The sequence below is a fragment of the Mesocricetus auratus genome, unplaced genomic scaffold (assembly GCF_017639785.1).
Source record: "Mesocricetus auratus isolate SY011 unplaced genomic scaffold, BCM_Maur_2.0 Super-Scaffold_100676, whole genome shotgun sequence".
In the NCBI taxonomy this organism is placed as follows: Eukaryota; Metazoa; Chordata; class Mammalia; order Rodentia; family Cricetidae; genus Mesocricetus; species Mesocricetus auratus.
The window spans coordinates 102,720,127-102,743,756 of record NW_024429266.1 but is presented as its reverse complement, the minus strand read 5'-3'; the positions used below and the strand labels follow the sequence as shown (position 1 = coordinate 102,743,756).

At 55.0% G+C, this 23,630-nt stretch overlaps 1 protein-coding gene across 1 annotated transcript; it reads right to left on the bottom strand.

The window, feature by feature from the left end:
- Positions 1 to 600: 600 nt before the first annotated feature.
- Dazap1 (DAZ associated protein 1) lies at positions 601 to 22,468 on the bottom strand. Its single transcript, XM_005083312.4, is given in 13 exon segments — positions 601 to 1,475; positions 3,261 to 3,437; positions 3,890 to 4,016; positions 4,018 to 4,031; positions 4,182 to 4,211; positions 5,124 to 5,277; positions 7,204 to 7,286; positions 9,808 to 9,856; positions 10,453 to 10,563; positions 13,645 to 13,710; positions 13,898 to 14,064; positions 14,368 to 14,408; positions 22,282 to 22,468. Coding segments are annotated over 13 exon segments (1,221 nt in total). The 5' UTR covers positions 22,311 to 22,468; the 3' UTR covers positions 601 to 1,302.
- Positions 22,469 to 23,630: the final 1,162 nt, after the last annotated feature.

The window sequence follows — 23,630 nt, the reverse complement described above, 5'->3', positions numbered from 1 at the left end:
TTTTTTTTTTTTTTGGTTTTTCGAGACAGGGTTTCTCTGTGGCTTTGGAGGCTGTCCTGGAACTCACTTTGTAGACCAGGCTGGCCTCGAACTCACAGAGATCTGCCTGCCTCTGCCTCCCGATGCTGGCCTTCATGCCTTTTAAATGTGTATTTATTTAAGGGTGCAGAGATGACCAGGCAGGTAAGAGCACCACTGTTTTTCCAGGAGACCTGAGTGTAGTTCCCAGCACCAATATGGTTGCTCTCAGTCATTCCTAACTGCAGTCCCAGGCCTCTGTGAGTCCTGCACTGCGCAGTGCTGCAGACGGACAACTTCACACGAGTAACTCGGGGCCGCAAGCAGTTTCCGCGGATAAGCACTGTTCACAGGTCAGAGGAACAGAGCACAGCAACCCTGACATGCCTTGCTGGATGCCACTTCAAGGCCACAGATGGGACTCCATGTGGCCACTCCTGTCTCCTGCATTCAGAGGGCTCAGGCCACCCAACGCCACCCCACTTCCATTTAATGGGACAAACTGCATCCACTGGAACCCATGGGCCCTCCACAGCACACAGGGAAACAAGGCAGAGTCAGACACAGCAGACACCACTCAGGTTCTGATCCAAACACGCTGCTTTATTCAAACCGGGTCAAACTGGTCAATGGGCACCTGAGCCTTGCTGAGGGGCCTCCAGCAAGGCCTAGCCTGCCACCTGTGTGGGGCCCAGGCCACCTGTGACATCAGCATTGCCACCCGGGCCAGGGGCCCTTGTGGCACCCATAGCCACACAAGCCGCTCAAAGCAAGGAATGAACAAAAAAACCAAATGCACACAGTAGTCTCCGCCTGTGCCCCAGCCCGCGCCGGCGGGAGCCAGGGCCTCGCTTCCAGCACCCGAACCCTGCTTTAAATTAAAAAATAAGCCAGTATACATCGTAGAAAATTTCTCTTAAAAATCTCACAATTTGCAAATGTATATTTTTTCTTTAACATAAAAGTTTACAATATACGGTAAAACAAAAGGCTCAGGAAAATAATTTCAAAAAAGGAAAAAAAAAGAGAAAAGAAAAAAAAAAGAAAAAGAAACCTGAAATTCTGAATTAAAGCTGAAGGCGTTTTTTAAACCCTGTTGTTGAACCAGTGACGTGTTTTTATTGTGCTGATGGGTCAGAGAAAAGAAATATATTTAAAACCTCAGTCCAGACGTGGCCTCCACTGCCCCCCTCCCCCAGGTCGAGTGGTCGTTTATTTTGTCCCGAGTGTGTGATTGTCACGAGTTCACCAGTCCCGAATCCTGCCCTGGCGCCATCCCCCTGGCTAACGCCGGTAGGGATGGAAGCCCTGTACGTTGTGGTTCTGCCCGCGTCCGAAGCCACTGCCACCAGCGGGGGGAACCCCCGAGCCTGGCACCGAAGGGCCCCCGTAGGAGGGCGGCTGCTGGCTGGGGTCTGAGAAGCCTTGGCCGAAGCCGCTCAAGTCCTGCCCGTAACCTGCTGGGAGAGAGGCCGCTTAGCTCAGGGTGAGGGGACAGGCGCCACCCCACGCTTCTTCCAGAGGACCCGCCTGGCTGTGTCCCAAAGGACAGGGGCTGGGTGTCAGGCCTGGAGTCTGCAGGTGACCTCTCATCCAGTCCCAGTGAACCCACCCACCCCACACGTAAGAGGAACTGGGGTGCTCAGTCCCACAGCGCAGGTGCAACCAGAGCTGATGTCACAGACAGGACATCACAGTCCAACTTCCCAAAAGCCCTTTCAGCCAAGCCCCGTCTCTCAACAAGACGCTGCCAATCTGTGTCACAGAACTTCATGAAGGGGATGACACCACTTCCTGCCCGGCCACCCAGTGTGCCCAGCAGCCTGTGCACAGCACATGTGGACTCAGGCTCACTGGCTCTGGATGGTGGCGGTTGGATGCCCAGAGCAGAGGGGAGTAGGTGGAAGGCCTCACCTAACCAGGGTGCCCTGAAGACCAGGACTCACACGTACCCCGGCGTGACCTGGCTCAGAGCACTGCCCCAGGCATGTAGACTGCCTATGGCCACATACACTGGGATTTTGCAATGTCCAAATATCCACTTCAGGTGACCAGGCTGTGAGGACATGATCCCAGCACATTGTACTCAGTCTGAAAAGGGGCTGGACAGTCAATCCATTGACAAGAACTCGGGCTGCTCTTTCAGAGGACCCAGGTAGGTTCAGTTCCCGGCACCCACACAGCAGTTTTCAGAGGATAGGACGCCTCCCTCCTTCTGGCCTCAGAGGGCTCTTGTACGCATGTGGTGCATATAAACTCACCCAAACAGACAAACACACCAAACTTCACCCAAGCACACATCAAAGAATTTTTAAAAAGAAAATTTCCAGTGGGCAGTGGTAGAGCATGCCTTTAATCCCAGCATTCAGCAGAGGCAGGTGGATCTCTGTGAGTTCAAGACCAGTCTGGTCTACAGCGTGAGTTACAGGACAGCCTCCAAAGCTACAGAGAAAACCTGACTTGAAATACCACAAAAAAAAAAAAAAAAAAAAAAAAAACAAGCAAATTTGCTTCTAAAAACACAGGAGCCAGGCACAGAGGTGCACACTTTCAATTCCAGATCTCAGGAGGCAGGCAGATGTCTCCAAGTTCAAAGCCAGTCAGGGCTACAGTTGAGACCCCATCTCAAAAACTAAACAAAAACACCACCACCAAAATAATAAACCTGGGTGTGGTGAAACACGGAACTCAAAGCCCTTTGGGAAGCTGAAGCAGAACTAACCCTGAGTTCAAGGCCAACCTGCACTATACAAGGTAAAAGGGACACAGGCAAGCACTCACACACACGCTCAGGCTGAGGCTGTCTCTGGGGGTGTGGATTCCCAGAGTGGACAGCACAGAAGCCTGGCGAGCGGGGCACCTGCAGCAGGACAGAGCCAGGCTCCAGCAGGGTCAGAGCAGCCTTGCTTCCACAGCAGCCAGAGTCAACCAACCATGACAAGGTCCCAGGGCCACAAGAAGGTGACAGTGCAGAGTCTGGCCACTCATGCCACCTGACCAAGGCTGGCCTTGGTACCGGGCTCCACCAGGGCAACAGCAGACAGGTTCTCCCGGCACACACAGCAATCACACGAGCCCATCCTAGCTGTCCACACACCACAGACTACTTTTCCTAGCCTATTGCTGCACCAAAGAGGGAGTCTCTCTCAGAACCCAGGAACATGAAATGCAGCACAGCACCCAGCATCCAGCCTGGTGACCTCTCCTGCTCATGCAGGGAGCAGCTGGCCACAACCACTTACCATACTGACCATAGGGGAAGTCTGGCTGGGCTGTTGGGGGTTTGCTCATGTCAGGGGCAGCCTGAGACGGAGGTGGCGGGAAGGCCAGTGGGGCAGCCCCTGGGGTGGCAGGTGGAGGAGGAACCCCCGGAGGGGCAAACTGGTCAGGAGGTGGAGGCGGAGGCCCGTAGCCAAAACCTGCAGGGACAGTGGAGAAAGGCTAGGGTTGGGGACAGCCGCACAACCGAGCACGGCACCTCAGCAGGCCGGGACTCCAGCAGGCTAGAGCACGGGGCTGCAGTGCACACAGCAAGAGCGCCAGGTCAGAACTTGCAGAGCCAGCTAGCCAGCACCAGAGCCACGGGCGCGTCCTTGCCTGCTGGCCCCAAGCCAACTGTTCCGCCTTGGGCAGCATGCGCTCGCTGCAGATCCCACAGGGTCAGCTCCCTCCCGCGGCTCTTCTACACGGAGTGCCTGGGTCCCGGGATGCCCTGGTCCACACCTGCATGCAGCCCCGCCCCACAATCCAAGAGTCTCCCATGAACTCAGCCAGCCCTGGGGGACAAGTCCAGAGCACGGCCGCTCTTGGTCCAGCAGCATGGGGGGGGACAGCTGGCATGCTGGGTCTGTTCGGATGGGGTAGCACTCACTGAATTGCGGTGGGGCGCCATAGCCCTGTGGGAACCCCTGCGGCGGGGGGAAGCCTCCAGGTGGTGTGGATACAATATAGGATGTGAAGGGTGGGGGTGGGGGAGGGGCTCCTCTGCCCGCAGGGGGGTGGGCCATAGCCACCTGCAACAAAGAGTGGGTGAGGTGGGCAGGATGGGCCCCCTGGCATAGCCCAGATCCAGGTCAAATCCATGGTCTCCTCCCAGCCCAGAACCCAGTGCCCACAGCATGACAGGCCTGTGGCTTGTACCTGACCCCCTACACCTGACTCACCAATGGCCTGTCCTGCTGGCACCCACATTCCTAGAAGACAGAAGACAAGGGGCCAGTTAGTCTGCCAACGCCACTTCTCTTGGTGTTCCCCTCAAGCTCCCCAGCATGTGCACGATTTCCCAAAAGGTCTAACTGGGGAGTGAGGCCATCCATGGCTGGGGCCCTGACCAATAAAAGGGGCCAAGCACAGGCTCACGGCTGTCTGCTGCCTGCAGCACGGGTCAGGTAACTGCCCACTGCTGGGCACGCTCTGCCAGGATGGCCTGCGTCCTCAAGCTGGGGCCACAGCGAATCTCCTGAGTTAGTTGCTCTTGGAAGAGCAATGAGGAAAATACACAGACAGGGTCCCCTGGTGTTCAGCACCCAGACAGCCAATGCTTGCAGATGCAACACCAGCTAGAGGCAGCGGAATGAAGCCCTCTCCGCACCATTGCCAACGGGCACTGTGGCCACACCGGAGGCTGAACACATAGCACTCAGGAGAGAGAACACAGGGCGACAAGGAGCCTGTCTTCCTGGCCCTCTAGAGATTGAGGCTGGAGGGCTCAAAAGTTCCAGAAGGAAACCGGCCTGCTGGCTATCGTGTCAGCAGAGAGCATCAACTTAGCCTGTCACCTGGGTTCACCTCCAGGAGTGAGGGAAAAAAGCTCCATGTTCTACCTAGGTCAAACAGGGAAACCCTAGGAAACAGGAGGGGCCCTTTGTAGACTTGGGTCCCCCAGGAAGCCACTGCCGAGCTCCTGTTTTTATTGTTGTCAACTAGGAACTGGACACACTTGGGCCAGAGTGACATCACATGGCCCTCAAAGGACAACTCTAGAGCAGTCTCACTGCCTACCAGCCCGAGTCTTCCTACAGCCTGGGCTCCTGGTGCTAGCCCACCCCTGTGGCACGGGGAGGAGACAGAAGGGGGCCTGTGCGACGGTGGGGCCCCAGCCTTACCTTGCGGGCCATACCCCTGCTGCCATGTGGGCGGGGGCTGGCCTGCCCAGCCGTTGGCTGCACTGGGCGCCACGCGGCTGCCCCACTGGCTGGCTCCCGGCTGTCCTGGTGCTTGGTTCTTGCTGTCCCGAGGCTCAGCCCGTTTAACCTCCACCTAAACAAACCAAGTGCACTTTAGGGCGAAGCCACGGTAGTGCCCCTGCCCTTCAGACACCCATGGTGACTTATGACTACACTTAACGCCTTACGACTTAAAGTGAGTACTTAATATAAAGCTTACTTAGGCCAGTAGGTTTCTTTCTTTAAAAAAAAAAAAAAAGGAAAATAGGAAAAAAAGAAAAAAGTTTGCTCTTTAATTTCTCTGTATAAAAAATGTTTCTCAGGTACAGCAGATGCATCTGGAAGATGCCCTGTGACCCCCACAAGCAGCAGAAAGCCCCTCAGGAGACAGCCAAGATGGGACACTGAGAGGCATCCCACTTACAGGAGGCAGCCTCTGTCCACCCACCACCCCCCTGCATACCTGAGAAACACGCTGGCTTTGACTCAATTATTTAAAATGTCTAGTGGAAGATAAAGACTTACCTTCCCCAGGCTAAGGCTTAAAGAGTCTCAGTTAACTCAGAGGAATGTCAGAGGGGATGGATGTAAGAGCCTTACAGTACAGCTAACAAAAAGTCAACAAACATGCAATAAAATGGACATTGGGATCAGTAAGCAACCTTCATACTGTGTTTGGCAGCAGCCTAGTCCTGGCTCAGCAGGGGACGGCAGACAGGGACCTAACAGAAGCTGGTGTCTGACCTACTTAGCCAGGATTGAAAGGGACCTCACTCTTCTGAGGGCACACTGATGACTCAGCAGCCCTGCCCAGGCTGCCTGTCACCAGGAGTAGGCCCAGAACACAGGTTCTGGTAGGGTCCTAGGGCAGGAAGTAGCACCCAGCACAGTCCACCCCACCCCCACCCCCTGCAGCACCACAGGGTGGTCCTGGCGGTGGGAACTTGGGGAGGCAGATGCTGTAAGCTGGGGAGTGTGAATGCAGGGTCCCAACTCGGAGTTAATGAGCCCTGGCTCCCCCTGGGGACCTGTCCTGTCCATGCAGGCTAGCTTCAGACACCTGAGGCCCCAGGGCTGCAGGGACCAGTAAAGGTCAGCAATGGGCAAGGCTGGGGTGTATAAGGGAGGGACCTGGGAACAGGGTGACACTGCAGAGTCCTTTCTGAGCTACCTCTAAACTAACCGCCACAGGACCTTCCACACAGTCCTGGAACGCTGCTGTGCTCCCCAGTCTGCACCCTGGCTTAAGGCGAGGTTGCAGGGGTGTCAGAACAAGGCTGGCCCATCTCTGTGGGGTCTGTCCAGGATGAACAAAGCCTGTAGGCCACAGCCTGGGCCGCTGCACATCTCAGAGCAAGAGATGCCCCTGTCCCTCTGTACGAGGGTCCAGCACAGGAGTGGCATGTGGACCTAGTCTCAGAGCTAGGGTCTGACGCACAGCCAGGGCATGCATGCTAAGGGGGCTGGCGTGTCCTTCATGAGGACTGAATGGGAGCCCTGCACATGCAGCTGCAGACACCTGAGGCCTGGGATCTCAGGAGGCCCTGGGCCCGCCCTGCCCACTCTGGCAGCAACACAGTATGAAGACGGAACACCAAAGGTCACTTGACCGCACGTGGTTAAGTGCTATCAGGGCGTGTGGCTGGTCCCGGAGTTTCACAGTAAGTGACCCGATAGAAAACCAATCCTTCAGGATGTTTCGTTGCGCTCAGTTTGGAGCTGGACCTCGGTGTGTGGAGGCCCCTGCTCATCACATTAAGGTCACTGTTACACAAGGGGCTGGGCCACATCTGAAGGAGTGGTCAAGGAAACCAAGCCTGAGGCAACACTAGGGTCTCACTGAAGGCCGCCCCCCTCCCGGGGCTCCACCCATCCTCTCTCCCATCCCCATCCCACCACACCCCATCCAGGGGCAGTGCCCCACAGATGTCCTGCTGGGGAGTCCCCACTTTCCAGTGAAACCCCTCATTGCCTAAGACTTGGCTTAGTCTTAAGGTAAAATAAAACTACAACTACACACTTTTTTGCCCATGATGTCGTGAAAATGCATGTTGACAGCCTGGTCCACTGATTGTTCGTCCTCGAAAGTAATAAATCCAAAACCTAGCCAACGACGAAGAGTGAATCAAGGTAGCAGGGCGTGTGACACAAAACAGGATGATGAACAGTATCAGGGCGGCCACGGGGTTGAGCTGGGTTTCAAACAAAGCCTGTGTGAGAGGGCATGGCCCACGTGGGGCTGGGGACAATGGGGGACATTCACACTTCTCCGGGTTGAGTGCAGCCATGGGAAATCGGGGTGCTTGGGAGGCAGTGGGGGGCGTGTGGTGCGCTCTGGCTTTTCTGAAACCCAGCTTCTCCCCGGGGTTTGCAATTGGCTTCGCAGCTAGTGCTCACAGCAGCCCCCGCTGTTCTAGCGGTACCGAGTGCAGTTCCTATGGCGCCTCGCCAGGCTTACCCAACACTGTTGGCTAAGCCGAGGAGTCCTATATCTAACAGTCCTACTCCTCTATGTACATACGATATAGGTAGTACAGGTAATACACAAAGATACAGGCCACAACGGGTTCCAGCAGCTCAAATTCTGCTGTCAGCAGCAACAGCAAGAGGCATGGTGTCATTAAAAAAAAAGAAAAAAGAAAAAGAAAAAAGAAAAAAAATTTCAAAGGAAAAAAAATTTAGCATTTCCCAAACACAAGAAAGTGGCAGTATAAACGAAGTTTGGTTGGTCTGGGGCAAGCGCGGCCACCCCGCTAAGGGCAGGACGGACAGGGCCTTTGGCACTAGCATCTCCTGCGGCGCTCAGGCCCAGAGACTCAGGGAACCAAGGGTGAGGGGGGCTCAAGACAGAAGTGCCAAGGGCTCGAGAGATCTCCCCAGCAGAGGCAGGGCGGTAAGTGACGAGGGTCCTCTGTGCACTGACGGAGTGGGGAGGAGGGGCCGGGGACAGGACCACAGCTGAGGAGGCGGGAACTGAGCCTATGAGGACAAGGGGAAAGAGATGGGACAGGGACAAAGGTGGCCGAGGGACCACGGGTGAGATGGGAGAGGAAGGCAGGGGCTCTCGCTGTCCTATGCAGATGGTGTCAGGCACCAGAAGCCAGATGAAACGGGGAAGGTGAAGTCTAGAGCAGGAGGCTGAAGAGACGATACCAGTGAAGAGGACAGGAGAGGAAGGAGACTGCAGACAGGATGCCTGGGGACCAAGAGGTCTGCAGGGACAAGATGGCCTGCTATCTCAAGTCAGCAGACAGAGCAGGAAGGAGAAGGAACACTGAGACCCACCAAGACCCTTGAGGAGCCAGCAAAGCCAAGAAGACAAGAGGTGCTGTAGGGACCCTGCTGACCCAACCAACGCTATCTGCCACCCACTGGGACACTTCCAAGCCCCCAGGGGACACAGGCCCGCATGCCAGCCCCAAAGCTCTTGGCCCAGCTCCTGCTGCCCCTCCAGCACAGGCCAACAACACTAGCTGGGTCTGGCTGGCCCAGGTGAGGGTGCAGGAGGGCGGCGGCAGCTGTGCCAGCCGTGGGCGGGAGCACCTAGGAGCTGCCCTCAGAGTCCCGCACACCGAGGCTTCGCAAAGTCAGAGGCGGCATTTGGAACACAACATGGTGATGAAGACATGTGAAAAGTTGGCATTCTCTCAAACGGCGGGAGTGTCTGAAGCCACCGGGCTGGCTGGGTCCAGGCACAGTGCAAGAGGCCGTGGGTCGTGGGGGAGGAGCCGGGGCAGGCTGTCTACAACGCTGTGTCAGAGGCAGCAGCGGGACAAACACACTGAAACTTCGTTTACACCCCACGGGAGCAAAGCCGCTCCGTCCTCTGACTGCGGGCGGGCCTGTACCTGTGTGACTTAACTTAGCACCTGGAGAGAGATCTAGAGAGACATCGTTAATCACAGACAATCACAGAGAGAGGAGACAGCTTACTTAACGGTACCGTATTCTATGGCACTACGTACGTCATTAAGCATGTATGTCTACCGTAAATTAAGACTAAGACTTAACAGCTAAACCACACGAGTGAGCAGTGCGTCTTGGACGAGTGGAGGAGGCTCAAATGGCAAACTATGCTCCCGAGGGGTGGTCACCACGGGCGCCTGGGAAGGGCCTCGTGCTGAGGGTGGCTGAGGCTGTGCGGGCCGAGAGACACAGTGTGAGGAAAGGCCCTGCAGTGTGGAGCAACTCTGGCCCAAGTGGACAATGAACCAAACGTGTGAGTGACAAACAGCCACCAAAAGAAAAGCCAGGCTGGAGAGCGAGGGTGTCGCCTGTTCCCCGACCAGTGTAGTGAGTGCAGGCAGGGAGGGCAGAGTCCAGGTGAGACCGCAGTCAGGCAGTGGTTTCCCACAGGCCTGGGCAGAAGGAGTGACGCTCACAAGTCTGTGCTCTGAACCCTTTAGAAACAGATGTGCTGATGTTCATGAGAGGCGGCTAAACCGTCCCACAGGGAGAGGGACAATGCGTGACGTGAGCGGGAGGCATGGGGGGGGTCTGTGTCTTGGCATGTGCCCAATGGCACTCACTGGCTGTGCAGCATCCGACCCTGGCCTGTCTAGGGCGAGATAGTTTGCCATCTGAGGGGAGGACATGGGTCAGGATGAACGGGTTCAGTCCTTACCTCGAGGCCGCTGCTTCTCTGCATCATAGATCATGACCACCTCGGTGACCTATGGACAAAGGGAGGATGAGGTAAGGCACCACAAAGCCACTCAGCCCCAGTCCCAGGTCCCCAGAGGCAACTGTGATCCTAGCTGCATACCCCAGGGTGGACGAGGTGTGGGACATGCCGGCAGTCTACCCTGGACCTGTGCTCCGCCCTGCCTGATGGACACACACCACCCCAGAATAATGAGCACCCTCCGGGTCACCAGGATGCTTGCTGTCCTGCCTGACCACACTCCAGTGCAATAGCCAACCCTGCCCTACACAGCAGCAAGCAGAGGGCTCTAGCCTGTTCCAGAGGAAAAGACACACAAGGAGCTCCAGTCTCTGGGAGACCCATGGGATAGTCTAGACACCTCAGTGACCCACAGCAGAACCCTATGTGGGCATAAGCCAGGTGTCCAGCAGCACATGTTCAGGGGACCTGGTCTCACTAGGGGCAGCTGCCTGGCCACAAGGCCGTATGCCCTCCCAGGCAAGCCAGCTCCTCACTGTCCACTGGCCTGCCCTCCCCAAAACCCAGGCCACCCTGATGGGAAGCAGGTGTGAGGGCTTGTTAGGGGTGTGCTCAGGAATGGTCATGGAGGCGCGCAGAGCTCACCACTCCAAACTTCTTGAAGTACTCCCTGAGCTCCGTCTCGCCGCAGTTGTGGGGAATGCCCCCCACAAAGATCTTGTTGGATTTGCTGCTGTCGCTCCTGGGTCCTTTCTGCTGTCAAGGAGGAGGTGGTCAGTGACTTCTGGTGGCCTACTCCCCAACAGGCTAGCCACGGCACAACCCTTTCCACAGCTTTGCAGTTCTTTTTGAGAACGTACGTAGCCCAGGCTGACCTTCAATTCAACTCATCAAGGCCGGCCTGCGGCCTTGTGCTCTCCAATGCTACCACCAGATGAATACCATTCACTCGGCCCCTTGTACAGCAGGCTAATCCTCAAAGTCAAGAGATAGACCACCGGGGGCTGGAGAGATGGCTCAGCGGTTAAGAGCACTGACCGTTCTTCCAGAGGTCCTGAGTTCAATTCCCATCAACCACATGGTGGCTCAAAACCACCTTGAATGAGATCTGGTGCCCTCTACTGGCATGCTGAAGATTGTATACATAATAAATAAATATAATATTTAAAAAAAAAAAGAGATAGACCACCTCTGCCTCCCATGTACTAGGATAAAAGGTGAGTACCTTGCCGGGCGTTGGTGGCGCACGCCTTTAATCCCAGCACTCGGGAGGCAGAGGCAGGCAGATCTCTGTGAGTTCGAGGCCGGGCTGAACCGACAGCCTCCAAAACAATACAGAGAAACCCTGTCTTGTAAAACCAAAAAAAAAAAAAAAAAAAAAAAAAGGTGGGTACCTCCCATCCCACCTACAGCAGCTACCCCAGCTCACAAGTCTTCTAATTCAGCTAAAGCCAGAGCACACTGCCCGGGGCACAGGGGCCCACAAACAACCCCTATCTGTCCTCTGACATTCTCTCTCTCTCTCTCTCTCTCTCACACTCACACACACACACACACTCTGTGGTACACACACCCGGACCACAGCATCCACACACACACTGTGGCATGTACATCAAGACCACAAGGGGGGATGCACAGAGGCAGGAGTTGGAGGCCAGCCTGGGCTACAGAGAGAGTTATAGGACAGCTAGGGCTACACAGAGAAACCCTATCTTGAAAAAAGAGGGAAGGAGGAAGGGGGAAGGGAGGGAGGGAGGGAGGGAAGGTAGGAGGGAGGAAGGGAGGGAGGGAGATTTCTTTAGCCAGGTGGTGGTAGCACACACCTTTCACCCCAGAGCTTGGGAGGCACAGACAAGTGGATCTGTGTGAGAGGTCAATCTGCCAATCTGGTCTACAGAGTGAGTTCCAGGACAGGCTTCAAAGCTACAGAGAGACCCTGTCTCGAAACACGCCCCCCCCCCAAAAGAAGACAGAGACAGACAGAGAAACAAACAATCTGCAATGTGGAAACAGGCTTGGCTTTCTTTCTTTTGTTTTTTTAGAGACAGGGTTTCTCTGTGTAGCCCTGGCTGTCCTGGCACTCACGCTGTAGACCAGGCTGTCCTGGAAGTCACAGAGATCGCCTGCCGCTGCCATCGGCTTTCATTTTTAATTCAGTGCTTGGGACAGTCCTGGGCCTTCCACATGCTAGGAAGTGGACACCAATAACCTACATTCCCAGTACACATAGGGTTTTGGGCAAAGCTAAAATCGCAAAGGCAGTCTCAGGGATACCAGCTGGCAGTGACAATCTGGGGATACATGAACTTAAAAAAGTTTGGAGCAGCCACGGAAGACATAAGCCACCCCACCCCACCCCCGCCCCAGGTGTGAGGACCCAGTCCCCATGACTCTAACCACTTTGGGTTGAGAGACTAAACTAAGCTAACTGTGGGACACCTGTCAGCCCAGCACCTGGAATCCAAAGCAGGAGGAATCTGGGTTCCAGGCCAGCCTAGGCTACATGATAGACTGAACTTCAGGGGAGCACACTACTGTGCTAATGAAGTGGGCTAACCCAGACAAGGAGCTCTGGGGAGCACACTACTGTGCTAATGAAGTGGGCTAACCCAGACAAGGAGCTCTGTGCACAGTGTGCTACACCAGACTGGCCCACATTGTGGCGTAATGCGACCCACAGGGCAAAACCCACAGACAGAGCCAGCTAGTCACATGGTGTCCACAGCAGGAGCACCCTGATGAGGACTGAGAAGAGCTGCAGCCCAGCTGTAAGGCAGTCTGCACAGCTCTATGCTGGGCTTACAACTGTTTTGGAAAATGGCTTTCTTAAAAGAAAGGGGAAAGGGCTGTCAACAGTCATAAACTTGCTGGGCCTGGGCCCAAAAGCCTGCCTGTCAGAATGTCTCAATAAGAGAGGGCGCACGCCTTTAATCCCAGCACTCGGGAGGCGGAGGCAGAGGCAGGTGGATCTCTGTGAGTTCGAGGCCAACCTGGTCTACAAAGTGAGTTCCAGGACAGCCTCCAAAGCCACTCAAAAAACAAAAAAGAGAGGGCTGGAGAGATGGCGGCTCAGCGGTTTAAGAGTATTGTTGCTCTTCCAGAGGACCTGGTTTGATCGCAAGCACTCACAAGGTGACTCCAGTTCCAGGAAGTCTGACGCCCTCCTCTGGCTTTCTTGAGCACCAGGCACTCAAGCAGAGTACAGACATACAAGCAAAGAAAATACCCATGCACACAAACTTACAAATAAGGAACTAGAGAGATGTCTCAGTGGTTAAGAGCCCTAGATCCTCATTCAGAGGACCCAGGTTCAATTCCCAGGACCCACATGGCAGCTCACAATTGCTGCCTGACACCTTCACACAGACAGGCATGCAGGCAAGATACTAATACACATAAAATAAAAAGTCATAAAGCCAGGCGATGGTAGCGCACGCCTTTAATCCCAGCACTCACAGAGGCACATGAGTTCAAAGCCAGCCTGGTCTACATAGCTACACGGAGAAACCTTGTTTCGAAAATAAATAAATTTGGAAAGTAATTTGAGAATGGCAGCTCACACCCCAAGTCCCAGAATTTGACAGGTTGAGACCATCTCAAACAGATGACGCCCCAGATGTCACTCTTGGTGTGAGCAGATTCCTCCAAAAGCCATGCCCCGTCTGCCCAGCAGCCCACGTGGAAGTGAGGGCAGTCTGCTGCCAGGCAGGAATGCTCAACAGTGGAGCCAAGTGAGCACAGGACTAGTGATAACCTCTGGAATGGGCAGAGTGGGGGCAATGGTGACCACCCACCACCCTCCAGCAGGACCAAAGCACCAGTGCAGCCCAGCCTTACCCAGCCTTCCTTGGGCCGAGTTCTCTCTGGCTGCATCCCCCGAGGTGTGCATGGCTTCGGGTCAATCTGTAGGAAACATCAAGCCAGAGAGATGAGCAAGAAGCCAATTCCTCTGCATCGGACACGGCTGCAAACACCCACCACACCACAGGGCTTGTCACCTCCAGGCTCCACCCCTAACACACCCAATCCTACAACCTGAACTCTAGCCAACTTCGCTCAGGAAAGTGGGAAGACCCATGAAAATACTTACATTCCGGCCATCCAGGGTGTGTGGTCTGCTGGCCAGCACTGTCCCCACACAATTGGGGTCTTTAAACTTGACAAACCCAAAGCCTCGAGATTGGTTGGTGGTTTTATCTTTCATGATGACACAATCCACAACCTCGCCATACTGGGAAAAGTAGCTGCGCAGAGTCTCTGCTCAGAGGCGGGAACAAAAGCAACACGTCCCTGGCTTAGGCATGGCTCCAGCACATATGAACACACAGTGGGTACAGGCAAACACGCCTCACCCAAGCTCACTGCTGGAGGAGACAGACCAGGAGAGGCCCAGCCACCCTGCCTTGTGCTGGAAGGGTGTGGACTGACTGACTGTCGGGCACAGGAGGGCGGGCTGGAGAAGGGCACCAGCATGCAGCCATGCTGATGTTAGAGCAAGCTCTGCTGGGGCACAGGCACCAGGGCCTAGCCCACCCATGTCTGAGATGCCACAGCTCCTACCTTGAGTGGTGCTCCAGTCCAGGCCACCCACGAAGAGCTTCCTGGAAGCAGAGAGAGGAGGCTCGGGTCAGCTGACACCTTTGGGTACCCCACCCACACCAGGCCCACAGGCAGAGGGGCATGCTCAGTCAACCTGCGGGTACAGAGCTCAGCAAAGGACTTCTGGACCCATACCATTGCAGACACAAGAAACACCCTCAGTGCCACAGACACGTCACCGTCAGGAGAGAGGCTGCAGTGCAAGCCCAAAAGATGATTAGTCCACAAGAGAAAGACTCATGTTGGGACCTGGCCCACGAAGTCGCTCGACAGCAGTGGGAGACAAAGCCTCAGCAGTGGCCCGACATGCCTGAGACCCACCGTACAACAGTTCCTAAGGTCAGCTGCACCCACACTGAAGAGAAGCACTTACAGCAGATGGCCCTTGGGTCTCAGCAGCAAGCACTCAGGGACTCAGGAGTCACTTGCTCTTGGACACATGGTATGGCCCAGGGGACAGGAGAGTCCGCCTGCTGTAGCTCTGCTTGCTGACTCTAGGCAGGACACTTGGTCCAAGTCCCTGAGCAAGAATGGTCCACAGAACCAGCACCACCATCATGCACTAGACCTAAGAAATCTGCTCACATTGCAGGAAACACCAGAGCCAGACACCCTGCCTCCCCTGCCGTGTCCTCTGGCACCTGTGGGCAGCCAACTACACCATGCCAGGCTAGAAGCAGACACATGAGAACCCTCAAGGGGCCTAAGCACCCCTCACAGCAAGTCCCGAAGCAGAGGGACTTATGGGTCCTCTGCACCCTGCAGGCTTCTGGCAGTGCATGGTCAGGCAGAGCCCCTGCTGCCCATGGTGCAGTGCGGGTGACCACACAGTCCCTCAGTAAGCAGTGTAGAAGCGGGCCCTGCCTGTCCACTGCCTTCTGGAACCACATCTGTGCAACAGATCCAGCTGGGCAATCATGCCAGTGGCTCAGGGCCCGGCCTCATGACATAAAGCCACGCGCCACAGCCTGGGAAGGGCAAAGTCTGCCCACTGAAACCAAAACAGAGCAAGTTCAGCTCTCTGACAACACCAACCACAGCCAGCAGGGCTCCCCAGCGAGGCAGGCCACTGGGCAAGGAAGAGGAACCAGTTAGGTGGGTCCCCCACCCCCAGTGCAGTTTCAGACACAGGGACTGGGAAAGTGCCAGAGTGGTGGCACACGTATGTAAGCCCAGCGCCGGAGGCTGTGACAGAGGATCAGATGGAGGCCAGATAAGGAGGCTGATTTTCTTTTTAAAGACAGGGTTTCTCTGTGTAGCCTTAGCTGTCCTGGAAGTCACTCTGCAAATCTGAGTGCTGGGATTAAAGGCAGAGGAGAGAAAGGGAGAGGGGGCGGGGAACAGCCACGTCCCAGACATAACTGAAATGCAGTGGGGGACGAGGTGCCCATCTCATCCCAGCCTCAGGCAGCAGAGCACGTCTACATCCTCAGAGCCAGAGGCTCAGGTGTCCAGAGGGCCGTGTGCTGGTACGGCTGTTGTTTTAGGGAAGTAGGACTCCTGGCCTGTGCACAAAGGTTTTATGCCTGGCTCACAAGAGGTAAGAGAGGCCCATGTTCACAAAGGTTCTAGAAGGTTCCAGGATGTGGATTTCACTTCCTTTCTGGCTAGACCCAATCTCTAAGCCTAGGTTGGGGGCACGTATTCAAACAAGTAAGGAAGGGAAAGGAAGGAAAGCCAGAGGCTAGGGAGGGCCTGCTGGCCAGCCCCTAGAGCCCCAGGGAGACGACCATTAGGACTCAGGCCGGGTGTGGAGGGGAGGTGAAGCCAACCTGCAGATTAAGACGAAGGGCCAGGCTGGGCGGTGGTGGCGCAGCCTTTAATCCCAGCAGAGGCAGGCGGATCTCAGTGAGTTCGAAGCCGGGCTGGTCCAACAGCCTCCAAAACAATACAGAGAAACCCTGTCTCGTAAAACCAAAAAAAAAAAAAAAAAAAAAAAGGTGAAGGCAGCCAGCACTGATTAAGGCGCCTCCTGAGGGGCTTGTGGACTTGTCACTTATGGCACCCTGCACCCTGTATCCTGCAAGCCAGGCATGTCAGTGCATGGTCAGAGAGCCCCTGCTGCCCATCCCCAGGCTGGCTCCCCCAACTCACTACAAGGACAAGTGATGCAGAAGTCTGACCCCCAGACAGAAGTGACGCGAGGCTGTGACGGAAGGGGCCTCACCTCATAGATTGTGTGTGGTATGTACTTGTCACACGGCACAAACCACACCCCAAATCCCTACAATGGAAGCCCCCGGAAAGAAACAGTAGTGTAACCAACACCCACACTGTGACATGGCCTCCTGCTCATCCCATCCTTTCCCCAAAGCACTCAAGCTTGTGACCCTGAGACTCTGTCTCCGAAAGGGACTCCTGAAAAGCTTTTGGGGAGCCAGTTCAAACCCACAGCCAGGCACCCAGGCAGTGTTGGCCCACACCTTTAATCCCAGCACTCAAGAAGCACAGGCAGGCGGATCTCTGAGTATGAAGTCTACAGAGTGAGTTCCAGGACAGCCAGGGCTATACAGAGAAACAACAAACCAAACCAAACCAAACCAAACCAAACCAAACCAACTCCCCCCCAGTCAGGCTCACAGCAGGCACACACAATACAACTCTGCAGCCCCTGGACTATGGCCAGGGCAAAGGTCCTGGCACAGGGCCCCTTGGCCATGGCTTGCAGATGAATTGACAGCAGAGCCCTGACTGCTGCTCTCATGCCACTCAACCTATTCTGAACCCAGGGAACCTTGGACCATTGCTCAGTGAGCAACACCATGCAGGCCCAGGACACCCTCCCCACAGAAAACCACCCCAAGAAGCACCTCAGGGCTAAGGGGACATTTATCTCCACTGAGTACTCCAAGATGGACAGAGCCCCCAGCAGGTCCCTGCGTCTTCCCCCACGCCCTCCAGTGAACGGCCCGAAGGAACAGCTGCAGCTGGTTCACAGCACATTTATCCTGGCTGAGGGTCCTCCTGGGTTCAGGGCCAGGCAGCAGGTTCCCCAGGTCAGGGACCTCTAGATGGGGTATGACATGAGCCATGAGCTCGGCCCTTCCTCAAACAGGCCTGTCACCGCATCCACCTCTGCCAGTGGTGCAGCAAGAAGGCACTCAACCCAGTCTGAGATGCACAGCATCCACACAGAGAAGCCAGCCTGCACAGCCCCAGACAGCCAGGCCCCTCCTCCAGGAGGCCAGGTGTGCCTGCCTTTCCCCATGCAGAGTGTCAGTACACACTAGCTGTCACCTCTTCCCCACCACCCTGTCCCACAGGTCACTGTGGAAGTTGAAGGATAGAGTGCCCTGAGCCACCCAAGAGGACTGACTGCAGAAGCCCCTGTCTAACACTCAGGACAGACTGTGCACTGGGCCACTTGTGACAGCTCTTGCAAGCAGGCCACACGTGAACCTCCTGCGTGGGCTAACACAACACAGAAAACCAGGCTCAGGATGCGGCACCCACTTCAACACTCCCTTCAGAGACTGCAGCTCTCCAGGCCAATGGATGCTTCAGCAAGGCACCTGCCGCCAAGTCTGACAACCTGGAAAGCACACACATGCACACACACAAATTTAAAAGAAAGACAGGCTGGGGGATGGTGGCACACACTTTCAATCACAACACTCACTCAGGACGCAGAGACAAGAGATCTCTGTGAGTTGGAGGCCAGCCTGGTGAGTTCCAGGTCAGAGAAACCCTGTCTCAAAAAAAGAAAACAAAAATAAATAGATTCAGATTCAGACATGGTGGTGCACGCCTTTAATCCCAGAACTCAGGAGACAGGCAGGTAGATTTCTCTGAGTCTATGGCCAGCCTGGTCTACATAACAAAGTTTCAGACATGCCACAGCTCTGTACCAGAAACAAAACAAAACAAAACACTCAGCCGGGCGGTGGTGGTGCACTCGGGAGGCAGAGGCAGGCGGATCTCCGTGAGTTTGAGGCCAGGCTGGACCGACAGCCTCCAAAACAATACAGAGAAACCCTGTCTCGTAAAACCAAAAACAAAACAAAAAAACAAAAAACTCAAGACAAGCCCAACTTTAAGATGACCCTAAGGATGGCCCCTCGCTATCTTTCCAAGCAACGGTTCAGAAGCTACCTTCAGAGGAAGCCACTATCTACTTTCCATCCACCTCCTGGGGAGAGGACAGTCAGTCCTCATGGGCTCTAGAAGGGGGAGCTCCTGGCACGACCTGGAGGCCCCCAGCCAATACGTGCATGAGGGTGGAGGCCCCACCAGATGTAACAAGGTCAGCATCTATAGAGGGAATGGCAGAAGGACCCAACATGTACCCAAAACAGTTCTAGAAGCAAGGAGCTCCAACAGGGACCCTGGATGGCCCACTGCTGACGCACAGCTGCTATGCTTTCTCAGAAACCAACTGCTACACCTGGAGACTCTGTGATTTGCAACTTTAGTATCTGGCTCTTCATAGAACCAGGCCCTAGGGTCTGTCTCCAGCACTAAAAACAAAAACAATTTAAAACTTTTATACACAGTCGGGTGGAGGGGGTGGTGGTGGTGCACACCTTTAATCCCAGCACTCCGGAGGCAAACCAGCCTGGTCTACAGAGTGAGTTCCAGGACAACCTCCAAAGCAATACAGAGAAACCCTGTCTCGAAAAACCAAATAAATAAGCAAATAAATAAACAAAGCTTTTGTACACAAAGGTTGGGTGTGTCAGGGCACACCTTTAATACCAGGCACACAGGAGACAGAGGCAGGTCCATCTCTGGCCACAGTGCACTCCAGGACAGCCAGAGTTACACAGTGAGACCCTGTCTCAAAACCAAAACAAACAACAAAACTCGCCCTCTGGGTAACTTTCTGGGGACTCCCAGAGCACAGTCCCAGGCTAGTCCAGTCTACACCTCTCCCACTGCCATCCTGCCCAGCGAGTCTGCAGTGGCCTGCTCTGTCCTGGAGATCTATGTCGTCCCAGGGAATGGCTGCAACACATGATGTGGCCAGCAACCTCAGACCTGCCTCCCAGATCCACAGTGGCTCTTCAGACCCCAAGCTATGAGCGAGGATGACACAGACCCACCAGCTGCACAGGTATCAACTGAATCCTCAAGTTTGTGTCTGGGTCCAAAGTGTGGCAGCCCCTTCCTTCAGCAAGTTGCTCTGGTCCCAGAATGAACCCACAGGAAGCACACCCCTTCCCACTACATCCAGGCCCCACCACAGCAGGAAACCTGCCTGAGGACAGCCAGAGCACCCCAAAGTACAATGTGAGATTCTCACCGTCTCCCTGCCCAGGTGACATAAGCTATCAGTACTAAAAAGAACCCACATCATGCCTGGCCATGTGTACCAACCAGCCAAGTCCCTGCACCTGCAGGGGGAGCCTCAGGGTGCCTCTCAGAGACCCCTGGGCCGGAAAATTCACAAAGCAGTTAGGGAGCAGCATCGAAGGCCTACTGGGGAGACCCAAGATGTCCCAATCAGGGTCCCGAGGAACCCCAGGCTCCCAGACCAGTTCCCTTTAGAATTTCAGGGTTGTCTAGACCCCTCAAGCTCCAGCTGATATCAGAGTGCACTGAAGTCCCTACCGGGGGTTCCCTGATCCTCAAACTCCTTTGTGATCTCCCCACTCCCATATCGTGTTCCACAGCTCTACAACCTCCCCTCTGGTGGTTCCCCAATCCTTCAGTCTTGTTTCTAGGTCTCTAGCCCCAGAGCCCCCTGTGTTCTGAGCTACTGTCTGTGGCTCTGCTGATCCCAGGCTCCTATGTGAAAGTCCCCAAACCACCAGACTACTTTTTAAGCCCTCAGGACTCAAGCTCCCCCCTTCATACTCTACAGCACCCTGAATTCTTCTTCTGGGTGCCCTGGCTTGCTGAGCTGTTCAGGGGTGGGGAAGTCTTCCTGGCTTCTGGGTTCTTTCAGGTTCCCCAGGCCCCTGAACTATTGTTTAGAGTCTCCTTCGTATGGGATCCCTAACCCACTGGAGAATCCCTTTGGGGCCCCACAATCCTCCATGAGCTAAACCGAGGAGTCTCTCTGGTCTTAAGTCCCCCTTTGGAAGATTCACCTCCCCTGGCTCCCCTTTGGGGTCTCCCTACACTTTAACCTATTCTTTGGAGTCCCCTAGTCCCCCAAGTTATCACTTGGTGTCCCCTTATGGCCCCTTGAACTCCACTTTGGAATCCCAAGCTCATTAAGTTCTCTTTTGGTAGCTCCATGAGCCCTGAGCACTCACTGGGAGTCTCCCCAGCCTCTCAATTAGCCTATGAACTAACAACAAATAAAAACTTTTTAAGCTGGGAGTTGGTGGCACAGCCTTTAATCCCAGCACTCGGGAGGCAGAGGCAGGTGGATCTCTGTGAGTTCGAGGCCAGCCTGGTTCCTGATATCCTGGATACCATGCGTTCCAGGACAGCCTCCAAAACAATACAAAGAAACTCTGTCTCAAAAAAATAAAATTAAAAAAAAATCATCTTTCACTCCTAGCCAGGCTGTGATGGTGCATGCCTTTGATCCCAGCAGAGACAGGCCGATCTCTGTGAGTTCAAGGCCAGCCTGGTCTACAAGAGTGAGTTCCAGTACAGCCTCCAAAGGCACAGAGAAACCCTGTCTGGAAAAACAAAAACAAAACTATCTTTGACTGCTTACCTATCCTTCTGGCCTCGCTGACTTAGGGTGTCCATTTTGGTACCCTTTATTTGACCAGCTATCTTTTGGAGCCTCTCAGGTCTCCCTAGTTCCTTGGCTATTTTTGGCTCGAGAACCCCAGCCCCTTAGCTAACCTATGTGATCTCCCATAGCACCAAGGCTCCTTTATGGTGCTCCCTCAGGACCTTGATCTATTCTTTGGTATCTCTGACTCCATGGCTCAACTTATGGGGTCTCCTACACCCTAATCTACACTTAGCGATGGTCCCTCAGTCCCCTAAACTATCCTGCAGGACCTCCTGCCACCCATCCACTTGACCCTCTTGAGCTTCTGTGTAGAGTCCCTCAGCACCAAGTTATCTGTTGAGGTCTCCCTAACCACTCAGCTACTCTTTATTGAATTTTATCTGACACCCACACCCCACTTAGGTCCCTCCAACACCTGCACTACCCTCAATGCCATGAAGTATCCTTTGATGGCCTCCCTGATCCCTGAATTCTCATGTGGAGGCTCCCACAACCTCCAGAAGTATCACTGGAGACTGCTTGGCCCCCGAGCTCCACGTCAGAAGTGCAGCATCCTGACCTATTCTGTGGTCCTCCTCCTCCTGTGTAGCACCCTAGTGTATCCCTGTGTATCCCATGGGGTACCCTGACTTGTCATCTGTACTTTGGGACCCTCAGCACTCATAACCTAATTTACGGAGGGGTAGTCTCTGACCTCTTATCTACCCTCTGGAGACTCTCAGCACCCCTAATCTGTCTTATGGGGTCTCCATGATCTGTGAGCTCTCTTTTAGGAATACCCACTCCCCAGAGTTATCCTATGGGGTCTCGTTGATCTATAATCTATTCTTTGGAGGTTCCTCAGCTTCACCAATTTAATATTTTGGGTTCCCAAGGACCCTAGTCTATCCTGGAGCCTCACTGGCACCTAAGATCTCCTGAGGGAGTCTCTTGGCAACCCTAATAATCCTATAGTGCTTTCCTGACTCCAGGACGCCACTTTGGGGTCCTCAATACCCTGATTATCCTTCTGGGGTCTCTCAGTCCGGTGAGTTATGCTATGGGGTCCCCCTAAGCCGTGAACTATCATTTAGGGTTCCTCTGATCGAGAGCTGTCATCTGGGGTCCCCTTAGTTACCCCTGGGCTGCCTTTGAGGCTCCCCCCCAACACCCCGGCTCTCCTCTAAGTCCCGGCCCGGCGGGCCCGGCTCCCCGGCCTCCCTCGCCCCCAGCGTGGCCCGGCCCCGTGACCTCACCCGATCTCGTCGGCGCCCGCGCTGTTCATGGCGCCCTGTCCCGGCCCGCTGCGCCCCGCACCTCCGGAAGGTCACCGCTCGTCCCTCCCCGCGGCCGCGGCCCGGATCTGCGCAACGGCGGCGGCGCTGAGCCTCCTCCCTCCGCGCCAACGGTCGCCGCGCGTCCCCGCGCCGCCGCGCCGCCGCCCTGCGCACGCCCGGGCGCGCTCCCGCACGGGGCCTCCGGGGGCGGAGCCAGGGGCGCGCTGCTCGTGCGTGCCCGCTTGATAGGGGAAACGCAAGGCTTTGCGCCGGCGCATCAGGGCTGGGCGCCTAACGTGCTTCCGCCCTGCCGAGTCTAAGCATTCTGGGAAATGTAGTCCTCCGCGTTCTGGGGCCTTCAGAAGGCCCGGGGAAGAAGCCAGCCACGTGCGTGCGTGCGCGTGCGTGCGTCGCCCGGCGCGCTGGGGCGTGCATGGCGCGCGCAGGCGCGGAATAGGGTTCTCTTTTTTTTCCACTTGCGAATCTCGATATTCTGTGGGGGTCTGTGAAGAATAAAGTCCATGGCTGCCCCTCAGGCCCGGTACAGAACACAGGCTGCACAGTTCACGTCAAGAAATGTGTCACTTTCCGGTGTTCCCTTTCCCCAGAAGATGATACAGAGGGTCACAGAGGCTGACGCACCTGTCCAAGGTCATTAAGTTAAGGCCCAATTGGGATCAAAGTAGAAGTTAACCAAGTTCACTGGCTATAAAAGATAAAATAAAAATCACTGTCCCCTAATGCTACTAACACGGACAGACAAACTCTTTACTGCTGTCTATTGTCTGCTGGCCGTCTTCTCATTAGGATAATCTGTCTCTCCTCTCTCTCAAAGCAGGTTCCAGTCCAGCTAGGGCTACAAAGCAATAGGGAAAAGTGTCCAGCCAAAGAAACACACCCTGAGCAGAGCCACAGAAAAACACACTTTGGCCCAGCAACCAGAACCAAAGAAATGTACCCTGACCCTGAAACCAGTGCCAAAGGAACACACTTTGTCCCTGGAATCTGAGTCAGTGAAAGAAATGCACCCTGGCCCTAAAACCAGAGCCAAATCTGACCCTAACCCTGTGCAGAAAACCAACCATTCCCTCAGCTGGATATCTAGCCATTCTGAGCTCTGGGATTGAAATCTGACCAATCCCCACCCTGGAAATCTCCCTGGAAAAACTCCACCCCCTAAGAAGCCCTATATAAACCCTGTGTCTGTGCAGCTTGTGGCCGTCCTGGCCAAGGCAGTCACTCTCCTGGATTCTTCCCTCCCAATAAATCTCTACAGTGAGGTTTGGGTGAGACCTTCCATCGGCAGAGAGAAGTAACAAATTCTCACT